The sequence below is a fragment of the Teleopsis dalmanni genome, chromosome 2 (assembly GCF_002237135.1).
Source record: "Teleopsis dalmanni isolate 2A chromosome 2, ASM223713v2, whole genome shotgun sequence".
NCBI lineage: Eukaryota > Metazoa > Arthropoda > Insecta > Diptera > Diopsidae > Teleopsis > Teleopsis dalmanni.
In genome coordinates this window covers 241,057,433-241,068,905 of record NC_051847.1, presented here as the reverse complement: position 1 = coordinate 241,068,905, position 11,473 = coordinate 241,057,433, and the positions used below count along the sequence as shown (strand labels likewise).

The window sequence follows — 11,473 nt, the reverse complement described above, 5'->3', positions numbered from 1 at the left end:
GTTACAAAATTTGTTTCTTTACAAATCAAGGAGGCATTGCTAAAGGAAAAACAAATCTGGACGATTTTAAACAGAAAATTAAAAAAATATTAACAAGATTGGGAGTGCCGGTTCAAGTCTTTATTGCAATTTCGGATGGATACTACCGGAAGCCATTACCAGGAATGTGGGAATATTTACAAAAAAATAAAAACTCAAACAAAGATATTATTATTGAAAAATGTTTTTATGTTGGAGATGCCGCCGGTCGTCCAGAAACTGGTACTGGAGTTGGAAAAAGAAGAAAGGACCATTCACTAGCTGATAGATTATTTGCAGCTAATATTAATGTAACATTTTATACGCCAGAAGAACATTTTCTTGGTCATAAAACTGAACAATGGATTAAACAAGATTTTGTACCCAAGGAAGCGTTTAAAATATTACCTTTGTTTGAGCCTGAAGAAACAAAGATTGGTGTTGCGAAGTGTGAAATAATTATAATGGTTGGTTTACCTGGATCAGGTAAATAATGCTTAATATACTTTGATTATATGTAACTGAATTAAATATATTTGTTTTAGGTAAAAGTCATTTTTCTCATAAACATTTACTTCCACATGGATATGTTTTAGCAAATGCTGACACATTGGGTAGTACAGCCGCTTGTTTGAAAGCGTGTGAAAATGCACTTAAACAAGCCAAATCGTGTGTAGTGGACAACACAAATGTCGACGTCGAGTCACGGAAAAAATTTATTGCTTTAGCAAAAAATGCAAACGTGCCATGTCGTTGCTTCTTGATGAATGTCTCATTAACTCAAATACGACATAACATTGTCTTTAGACAATTAACTGACAGTTCGCACTCAAAAATTAATGATATGGTTTTCAATATGATGAAAAAAAAATTTAAACCACCAACATTGAACGAAGGATTAACGGATATTGTAAAGGTTAACTTAAAACCAGAATTTAATGATGCTGAAAATGAAAGAATATATAAATTATTTTTGTTAGAAAAGTAATTTATTAAACTTTATAATAAATAAAAATAAATACATGAAAAAAACGAATTATTTTTACGGATCTACTTAATTAATCTAATGTGAATATGCGTTTAGCTATATCACCAATTAACCAATCCACCGCAGAAAGTAATTTTTCTCCAGTCACAGCGCTAACACCAACTACCAACCAATGATGTGTTGTTATGTTGTCTAGCTCCAAAATCTAAAAGTTTTACAAAAGTTATTATTAATATACATCTTTATTATTCTGTGGAATTAATTACTTCTTTAATTTCTGCCGCGGATAATGATCCAGGCAAATCCTGTTTATTCGCTAAGACAAGAAGTGATGCTCCAGCTAAGCGTTCCTCGTTCAATAACACTTCCAATTCATTTTTACATGCTTGCAAACGCATACGATCGGCGCTATCAACTACCCAAATTAACCCATCGGTGCATTCAAAATAGTTTCGCCAATAAGACCTGAGTGATTTCTGCCCACCAACATCCCACATATTAAGTGTATATCCTCTATGTTCAAGTGTTTTTATATTAAAACCTAAAGTTGGTGAAATAGTGTCTATTGATTCTCCATTGAACCGCTTTAAAATAGTTGTTTTGCCAGCATTATCCAAACCCCTAACATTTATAAGTAACATTTAAAAACAAAAATGTTTGTATTAAAATTAAATTTAAACATTATGTTTGTTTTTTTACTTTTACTTACAATAAAAGTAATCGCATTTCTTTCTCTTTTTGCCGCATTTTCTTTAATATTGTTAAAAAACCCATGGTGATAAATTTTAACCAATTTTGTTATAAAATACTATAGTTAAATTTTATTGAATTTAGCTATTTTACAAAAGATTTGTCATCCGCCTTGTTTTGTTTAGGGCTATCAAAATACTACTTTTTGAATTTTAATACTTGTTAAAATAATATTTTTGCAGCACAACAGTTCTGGATATTCGCTGTAAAACTGGCATTAAGTATGAAAATTGGACGCTTGCTACGCTAGAAATAATTTATTAAATTTTAAATATTTTTTCATACACTTCTATCAAAATTATTATTTTATTTCAACATTGAAACCAGAAGACTCAAACGCTCAAACGTAATTATATATAAATATACAAAAATAAAAAAATATTGAAAATATTTTTTCAAATGTTTTTTTCATACGTTTTAAGTATAATGGTGTATATGTTTGTCATGTCATACTAATTTTTCAGTCAGTTAGCTAGCTAGTTCTTTTTTGTTGTATGCTATATAACAAATGCTTTTTGTTAAATTATTATTTTCGACTGATCAGTCTGTATAACACTCGAGATTAATGTGTAATACTAGAGATCAATTTATAACACTAGATATTTTACCAAAGTAGCAAGACCTGAAATTAACAGCTGTTTTATATGGTTAGGCAGACGTATAGAACGTTTTCGATTGCTAAATCTGGATTCAATATAAATTTACTTTCGATCTGTCAAATTTTGTTGCCCAATCGAACATTTTTAGAGTAATCTAACATTTTTGTAGTAAAAGTCTATGGATAAATAACTACTCAATAACGACTGCAACTAGGGGATACATAAGCTGATACAATTAAAAATTATAGTGCAACAAACATAACTGAACATACGACATAATAATTAGTTTTATCATCAAAGAGAAAATGAAAGAGAATGAAAAAATAAGAATATTTGTAGAAATTAATTACTTTTTTATTTACATTTAGAAAAAAATTAAAACGTAATAGAAATTTTTTAAAATTTTGTAACTTACATTGAACGACTAAATAGAAAACTATTTGACAATTTTTTATTTCTTAGAAAACTGAAACCCATTTCCATGTATCGTAATATGTTCTTCTGGCAATACATCGAAGGCTGTATAACAAGAAATTTAGAATTCTAAAAAGACTTCCACCCTATCTCAGTTAGGTAGTTTTGCTCATTAAGACCGTTAATAAGGATATTAATCATACCAAGAGTTTTTATATAAATGAGCTCATTAAAAATAAATTTAATAAATTCTTTAATAGCTTTTTTTACATAGAAAAGCTCTATCAGCTGCATAAATTAGCTCATTATAATGTGAACTCAAGTACCTAAATGAGACAGTGTGAATGTGCTATAACACTGTACCTATCTCATTATCTTTGATTAAATCGTTACCATAGACACTAAACGGAGTATATATATTTTATCTTATTAACCATATGATACAAAACTGTACGGATATAATTATTATTTTTGTTTAAAATTTCGCAATACATCAAAACATCTACAATAATATACGGATATATACGGATGTACGGATATAATTATTACTTTTGTTTAAAATTTCGCAATACATCAAAACATCTACAATAATATAAAACAAATTTCGTTACTTATAAAAATAGATTATAAAGAACATTTTTAATTATGATTGTTTATGATAATAAGTTTTTGAAATTTATTACTAAGACCGTGTGCGAGTTCGAGTAAATTGAGGCATAGTAGGTTGAAATTTTCCAGGGAATTTGCACTGCACTTATATAAATATTTATTTACTGCACAAATGTCTAATTTATTTATTTATTTATTAAACATCTTTTAAAATGTTTACCAAGGGGTCATCTAATTTAGCTAATTTTTATCTAATTTACTCTACTCCAAATTCTGATAAATACCAACATTCACTGCCATACCGACATAACATACTTTTCCCTCAATTTATTATCAATTTACTTGAACTCGTACACGGCCTAAATTAATTATTGGTAATAATTTTCATATTACAAATATGTCATTTTTTACGTGCATAAAAATACTACTCTGGCTCCAGACAGTAAGCAATACTGCCTGGATGAACTGTCATAATTCCATATTTGATTAAGCACATCATATTCGGTCGATAAGTCGTTTGCTTTACAAAGTTTGGATTTATTCTTTGAACAAATATTAAAAAACATTCAAAATGTTGAACTTATCGAGAGTAAGTTTGAAAGGGTTTTATTATTTCTAAATTGGTATTATATTAGAGTGCACATGTCATATTTGTATATGAATATGTGACATGTAAATGAAAAAATTACGTAAGAAACGAATTCTAAGTTTAATGTTTATTTCAGGCAGTCGTTCGCAATTTCGCTACTTCTGGAGTGCGACGTGCTACTCCCAGCACTAACATTGATAAAGGTTATTTTGAAGTAAAAAAAATTCAAGATCATTTCCAAAAGAAGGACGGCAAACCAGTATTCTTGAAGGGTTCTGCAATGGATCAAGTTTTATACCGCGTCACCATGGGGCTTTGTCTTGTAGCAATAGGCGGTATGGGTAAATTGTTCTATGACCTCAGTATGCCCAAAAAAGAATAAATTATATAAAAACCAAAATTTCAAAGCTTATTGTGCGCGGGGAGTACTACTGCCTGTAACTTTCCTGAGATGTGTTTGTAGCTTTTAATATTTTGTTGTACTATAATTTATCTTTAAAATGTATTTAAACAGATTTAACAGTTTATTATAAGAGCAACAAGAAACAATTGTGTTTTAATTTCCCAATGAATTCATAAGTTGGTGGATTCAATAAAATAAATGTTTTAAAATGATAACACTTAAATTCAAATAGTGATTACATTCATAACTATGTATACATGATGCAACAGACTACAGTGAAAATTGCTAACGAACACACCTATTAAAGTATCATAAAGACGTAATATTGTTTTAAAACAACTTTACACTCGTCTAACACACAAAAGTTAAACAATAAATTTTTTACTGAGTTCAAGTTTAAACGAAGATAGATGTTATATTTTGTTATATTTTATAAAATAATACATATTGTAATTTATCTAGCACATAAAAAACATGGCATTTTATAAACAACGACTTAGAAGATAGTATATACAATAAGAGAGAACTTCATTCAATACATACGAGTGAATAAGACTATTAAGATATTCGTAATAAAATACACATGACATTAGTAACATTGATTAAGAATAGCTATCGCTTCTATATAATTTGATTCGATCTAGACCTGCTGTTCTATATGTTGGTGTGCACAAGTTTCTTGATTTGATATAAAAACATTTTGTGAATAGGTCTAGCAAAGTCACAATATTAGAAATCAGTTCACTACTTTAGCTAACAGTTGTATAAACACTTAAGTCAAACTTAGTCAAGAGACGTGAAGGCATAAAAACAAAGTATTACTTATGACTTTATATAAGTTCACATTTGCACATATGTAGCTTGTTAAGAAATAAGTACGATTTTAAAAGAAATTGCTCATATATGCATGCACAAAGAGAATTTTGTCCCACATATAAAATCAATACAAAGTTTGCGTAAAATAAAAGGGTTCGGTTTGTTAAAGAAACTCTGAGCATCTCTATTTATATTCAGCTTACTTAAAACCGCGAGTAATGTTTTAGGAAACAACTAGTTTTGAGGGCCGGAGTGTCGTCCCTGATATTAAAGTGAACTATCACACAAGATAGAATAGACCATCCTTTAGAATATAATTATTTAAGATAGAAAACACATTTTAAATTAAGTGTACCGTCATTAACAGCCATCAAAGACTTTCATTTACTATCGCTAAAGATGTAGAAGACTATATGTTAGACAGTCAGCTCAGCCGATTTACTTACATTACATGAAAAAAAAAACGTTTAAACGTTTAATTCATTTTCTTAAATATTAGGATTCTATGATTTTAACCGTTTATAAAATTAATATAGAAATTTTTTTTAAGAAAAGCCAAAGTCTTTACTTAGATATATTGCGTCAATAAAATGTAGAAAATTACATGCTTTCTAAATATAATAAATTAGAACGTAACATTTATGACCTTACTATTTAAATATTATGGAACAAGTAACTGAAAATTATTTGTTTTATTTCGAATAGTATTTGTTCTAGTATTTCTTTTTTTCCTCTATATTTGCAAATCAGCATTTCGGAAGCAATGGGCACATGGCCGAGTGTCTTCCAAGCTGAAATCTACGCAATCAACTTATGCGTAAGATCCAATTTAATCAAAAAACCTTCTGGCTCGAAAATTGTTATTTACTCTGACAGCCAGGCTGCTCTTAAAGCTCTTTCTTCTTGGACTTTCAAATCAAAACAGGTCCTTGAGTGTTACGATCTTCTGCAATCACTTGCAGCTCGGAATAAGGTAAACCTTTACTGGGTTCCGGGCCACAGAGGAGTTTTGGGAAATGAAAAAGCTGATGAGCTTGCCAGAAATGCATCAAAAACTGCTTTTATAGGCCCTCAACCCTTTTGTGGAATAAACTGGGCTAGTACAAAACAGATTATCAAGGAAATGGAAAATCATATGCGGCTAGAGTACTGGGTAAACTTTCCAGGACTCAGACAAAGCAAAGCACTGATAACACCTTACTCCTACAAAAACATTCTTAAATTCTCAAAATGTAATTTAAGGATGATAACGGGTTTCATTACAGGTCATTATGGTCTGAAATATCACCTTCATAAACTACAATTATCTGCTAACTCTGAATGCAGATTATGCCTCGAAGATGAGGAAACAACCATGCACATTCTTTGTGACTGTCCAGCTTTAATAACGCACAGAAGAAACCTGTTTCATAAGGAATTTCTGTCACCAGAACAGATTAAGAACTCTTCTCTAGATTTAGTTCTAGACTTTATTCACAAAGCTTTAAGGGGCTTTGTTTAATCAATAGTGAAACTGGTACAATAGGTCTCTTCTGGCCGCAGTACCGGCTGTTGGGCAATTTTCACGAATACTCTTTATTATTATTATTATTATATTTGCAAATGGTCGAATTATTTGTAGAAATAATCTCTATTTTTTGGGTAATTCGCATATGTAGTTGTGTGTCCTTCAAGTCTAAAAGGCATACATATAAAATCGTTGATAAAACCTACGCAATATAAAAATATATATATATAATAATATATGATATATATAATATATAACACAAAATAGGGAAGTGAGAATGAGGAAGAGTGTAGCAGCGTTAACCCTAACTTGAATTCAGGTGAAGGAATTTTGCCACCCAAATGAATGAAGCCAGAAACCAATGGGGCTTAAGTTTAAGTGTTCGTAGAGTTGAAAATAAAAAATAGATGGACGCTATTAAGGAAGGTAGCGCTGCAGTTAGGGTACATTGAACACTAAGATGTTATACAGAAATTTTTGTTATGTGTTTTTGGTGCAGCTACCTAGCACTTCTATATTTGTTTATAATTCTGTATTTTTAATGTGTTTTAAAATAAGTTTTGAGTGTCTGAATTAATTACTTTGTATTTAGTCAATAATTTTTCAGAATTTATTTTTTACAAAAATGTGTTTATTCTTTATGACATAGTACACAAATGATACAAAACATTATATAATGAACAATCTTTTTCTTTGTCTTTTCACATAAATATTTATATTGTTTTCTTTGATCACATTTATAACATTTTTTACCTGGTTTGTTGAAGGTTATCTTCATCAATTTTATCAATTACTTGTTTAAGACAATCTTTAGTGGACACCTTATCTAAATTGCACATTTTTGTTAAGTCCATTGTAGAGATTTTTTCAATCATTTCTTTAATACGTTCCTGTTTAATTATTGACTTTACCGATTGACGATTACCAGTGGTCGTATGACTTTTATTAACTTTATCGCTTTGTTGCTTTTCCAGGGAATCGTTTTCTATTTGATTTCCTTTCGAACGATAATGCTGTTCTATAAGCTTTCGTATTTTTAATTTTGTAGCTCTAGTCTTCTTATTTACTTGACCCATTGCTAAATTATGAAGTTCTTGAAAATTAATTTCCTTTGTATGCAATGATTCTTCTGTATCTTCATTGTTTATAGAGGTTTCAATAGAATATGTATCTTCAATACTAGTAACAATACCATCTGTATCATCTAAATTATCCATTAAATCTATAGGATTTTCTTCAATTATTTCTAATGGTGGTTTTATATTTGTGTCATTGCGTTTTTTATTTCCTTTTTTGTTCTTTTTCTTTGAAGTGGCTTTTATTGGCTGTACATCGTCTATTATTTCAGGAATCATATTGATATCGGGTATCTTCACCTTTTTAGTACTGCTTTTAGAAGCACTTTTCTTTCTTAAAATACCTATACATGGCTTTGTTTTGATACGTATCGGCAGTAGTGAATTATATTGTATACCAATGCTACTAAAGCAATCTATGAATTCTAATGCCTCGAAATGTTCCTGCAGTAAAGACCACTGCTGTAAATTGTTTTTACTTTTTGCTTCAACCAACATATGTGTAAATCCTGAAATTTCATCCATTGTATAATTGAGGTTCTCATCTTTACAGTAACTACAATTATAATTAAATATATATATTATATATGTATAAATAAGCAGTACATATAATTATTTATAAAGTCTATGCACTATAAAGCTAAACTTTACTGTTTCTTTACATTAAATATATAACTTGAATTTTGGTATATGACAAACTTACTGCCAATCATCTCTAATCTGCATAAAACGAGAGACGCCGCTTTGTGCAGCTAAATTCGATATGTGTACTGTGACATTTGTATTGTTCGCTTCAAGCCGATGGAGGCGTGTTAGAGCAACACCACCAGGATAGTTTGTACCAGATATAATTAGTAGAAATAAAGTCAAGAAGACGTTGAGTAACAAGTGTCCACCAGCACACAATTGAAGCAAACCGTGCCACATTGATTTAACACCGTTCACCCAACTGCAAACAAGATTTCGTTATTATTTTAAAATTAGTATTAATATATATTTGACTTGGTTTTTTGTCTTATTAAGCTCTTCAAATTATCAACGAGATATTTAGTAAATTGGTTTAGATATAATATAACAGAAACATATACACCCATTGGTACCGCTTTATAATATGATTCCCAACAGTAGTTAAAATCATTTGTTCTTGGTTAATAAAATCTTAATTAGCTAATATTAGTAGTTATGTTAAGTAGTAAATGTGCAGGTTTACTAAACCAGTCTTTAGCTCACAATAATCTTAAATATAAAAAATAATATATTATATGAATTAGCAATAGGTGTAGAAACAATTTCAACATTTTTTTTTTAAATGAAACTCTCATTTCCTTTCTGTATCTTATTGACTGGTACTTTGACTCTAGTTTATTTTAATGTACGTATTTTGTTTGAACGAAATAGATTAATTTTGATAGACAATTTATTATCATGGAATAGTTTTTGCTTGAGCCATAGCAATTGAGTTACGCAGGTTGAAAATTGGTTTTCTCACTTTAAATTCAGTTCGAAACATTATATCTTATTGGAAAGCAGTCAAAAGACAATGGAGTTCTAATTTGTATAAAAGAAGAATTAAATAAATGGACGATATTGTAGAACTTTAGTTTAGGTACACAAGAGGAGTAGGTGGGTATATAAGCGATATATAACTATTCAACTTGTGGTTATATCTGGAATTATGCTGAGATAGAATGCTATCTTGTATAATTATGCAATATTGCTTATATAGTATGTTATAATTATTAGATTGATCGTTTGAAGGAGGAAGTAGTAGGATCATATAGTAAATTGTTTGAAGTACATGTTTTTTAATAATTATATATTTAGTACATAAGGCTCATTATGAACTATTAGAAAAATACTATTACTAGTTTTTTGCATAGATATTGCCTTCAGTGTATGAATATTATATCTTAAATATTTCTTTTATGTGTGGCTACATTAATGTAATGTAATGTAAAATTTTGTTAGGATCTTATCTCTAATTCTTATTACATACTAAATCTCAGAACATACATGCATTATATATTATATAAGCAATTTGCTTAGATATTGTTTTCAGTGAATAATGTTGCATCTTAAACTTATTTTTCCAGTGTTTATTAATATATTAAATAAATGCTCCACTATTAATTGTATGCATTTTTTTTATAGTTATATTTATATATACATAATAATTTAATGAAATAAATAAGTTTAAATGAATTTTATACTTACAAACGATCACAAGCACATGCAGCTGCTAAATTCAGTACTGGAAAAACATAGATAATAAAGCGCAATTCTTTATGAGGCAAGAAGGAATATATAATCACGAAACCAATTGCTGCAATCACAAGTGGACGTATTCGACGTTCGAAATATAAACCAGCAGGTACAAATAAAAGTGAAGCTCCCATAGCACGTGGCAAAGCAGAGTAAAAATACCATAAAAATGGTGAGGTCTATTAGATTAAAAATGAGGCGTTTTGATTTTACACAAACTTTTAAAAGAGTTTACAAATTAATATTATAAATATATTTAAAAGGAATAAATAAACTAATATACGTACACCCCAATCAGAACTTTTATTCAAAATTGTATTGTACCATAGTACTTCACCCTCAGGCCAAAGTAAACGTTTCCAGAAGAATGAGTCCACCAATACAGTAACTGTTAATATAAAAATGCCAGCAAGTAATATTATTCGAATGATGCTTTAAAATAAACAAAATATTAGAATAATAATAAAAGAAATTGGAATATAAACGTGATTACCTTTCTATTTTGATTTTTTTTTGTACTAAATCAATTATCAATAATATACCAAGAAATATCGCTAGTTCAGAACGAAATACCAATATCGCAATTCCCGAACAGATAATGAAATGTTTGTTTTGACCTTTAAGCCAATAAGTTAAAGCATAGAGAACTATACAATTTAAATAAAATATTAAAATATTTTATATATATTTTAAATGAATAAATTATTTTACAGTTACCTAAGGGTAGAGCTAATGTATTGGGTAAAGTGCGACTCATATAGAACATAAAGTGGAATTGTGTAATGGTGATGATGGTGAACCAAATGCTTACTTCAATGCCATATAATTTTGATACAACTCGTCTTAAGTCATTCCAAGCATACGATATAACACCAGCCAAAATTAAACGCACTAAAGAAAAATAACGTAATTTAAAGTTGTTTTTCTGCTTATATACATATACATAATTTATGTATTTTATTGTTGTATGTAACGAATAAGAGTTGTTTATTATTGTTTTACCTACATATTGCGCCCAAAGTTTATTGATTCGTAGAGCTTCAAAAAGCAGCACAAATGGTGTCGATAGAATGGATATAAACAGTGGACCCAAGAATGTACGTGGCACAACACCGGGATACTCATGATGATCATACTAAAAATAAAAACAAAATAATAAATTAATATTAATTATATTTGTTATATGAACTTTTATTTATGTATACATGTATAAGTTCGTTTACTTTTTATTTACTTGTTATTTGTTTTTGTAAGGCAACAATGCTTAATATGTTCAATATTAAAATTTTAAAGCACTTGAAAGTAATTTGTGATTAACAATACCAGTTTTTTTTTAAACAAATTCTAGTTTTTTTTTTTGAATAAACAACATTAAAAATGTTGATTTTATCTTAGAAAATTGAAATTTAAGATATTTGTGTGTTTTATTAATTTTTTTTCAA

The 11,473-nt window shown here is 28.9% G+C and overlaps 4 protein-coding genes across 4 annotated transcripts in view; 2 read left to right on the top strand and 2 right to left on the bottom strand.

The window, feature by feature from the left end:
* Nucleotides 1-8: 8 nt before the first annotated feature.
* LOC119684090 (uncharacterized protein F21D5.5-like) lies at nucleotides 9-1,022 on the top strand (the record flags this gene model as incomplete). Its single annotated transcript, XM_038098040.1, has 2 exons — nucleotides 9-504; nucleotides 564-1,022. Coding segments are annotated over 2 exons (939 nt in total), but the record flags the coding sequence as incomplete, so codon positions are not given.
* Nucleotides 1,023-1,028: 6 nt separating this feature from the next.
* Nucleotides 1,029-1,949, bottom strand: LOC119684089 (ADP-ribosylation factor-like protein 2). Its single transcript, XM_038098039.1, has 3 exons — nucleotides 1,716-1,949; nucleotides 1,273-1,627; nucleotides 1,029-1,211 (listed from the first exon to the last, which is right to left on the bottom strand). Exons 1-3 carry the CDS (start codon nucleotides 1,778-1,780, stop codon nucleotides 1,077-1,079), a joined length of 555 nt encoding a protein of 184 aa, XP_037953967.1. The 5' UTR covers nucleotides 1,781-1,949; the 3' UTR covers nucleotides 1,029-1,076.
* A 1,904-nt stretch (nucleotides 1,950-3,853) lies between these two features.
* Nucleotides 3,854-4,513, top strand: LOC119680775 (cytochrome c oxidase subunit 7A, mitochondrial-like). The gene is made up of 2 exons (XM_038093745.1): nucleotides 3,854-3,967; nucleotides 4,104-4,513. The coding sequence occupies exons 1-2, from the start codon at nucleotides 3,950-3,952 to the stop codon at nucleotides 4,347-4,349; spliced, it is 264 nt and encodes an 87-aa protein (XP_037949673.1). The 5' UTR covers nucleotides 3,854-3,949; the 3' UTR covers nucleotides 4,350-4,513.
* A 2,814-nt stretch (nucleotides 4,514-7,327) lies between these two features.
* Nucleotides 7,328-11,473, bottom strand: part of LOC119677131 (probable Dol-P-Man:Man(7)GlcNAc(2)-PP-Dol alpha-1,6-mannosyltransferase) — a 45,595-nt gene continuing 41,449 nt past the window's right edge. The window contains exons 2-8 of the mRNA XM_038088398.1: nucleotides 11,034-11,166; nucleotides 10,749-10,922; nucleotides 10,525-10,678; nucleotides 10,319-10,463; nucleotides 9,984-10,210; nucleotides 8,473-8,718; nucleotides 7,328-8,325 (exon numbers count right to left, since the gene is read on the bottom strand). Coding sequence (XP_037944326.1) covers nucleotides 7,443-8,325; nucleotides 8,473-8,718; nucleotides 9,984-10,210; nucleotides 10,319-10,463; nucleotides 10,525-10,678; nucleotides 10,749-10,922; nucleotides 11,034-11,166 — 1,962 coding nt within the window. The 3' untranslated portion in view covers nucleotides 7,328-7,442. The remainder of the gene's footprint in view (nucleotides 8,326-8,472; nucleotides 8,719-9,983; nucleotides 10,211-10,318; nucleotides 10,464-10,524; nucleotides 10,679-10,748; nucleotides 10,923-11,033; nucleotides 11,167-11,473) is intronic.

What these genes read in the sequence shown, in the direction of transcription:
- LOC119684089 (XM_038098039.1), bottom strand. Translation starts at nt 1,780, where the DNA reads ATGGGTTTTTTAACAATATTAAAGAAAATGCGGCAAAAAGAGAAAGAA. An exon ending in GAAATGCGATTACTTTTATT is followed by an intron (nt 1,628 to 1,715) that starts GTAAGTAAAAGT and finishes TATAAATGTTAG; the next exon opens with GGGTTTGGATAATGCTGGCA. An exon ending in CCGCGGCAGAAATTAAAGAA is followed by an intron (nt 1,212 to 1,272) that starts GTAATTAATTCC and finishes TAAAACTTTTAG; the next exon opens with ATTTTGGAGCTAGACAACAT.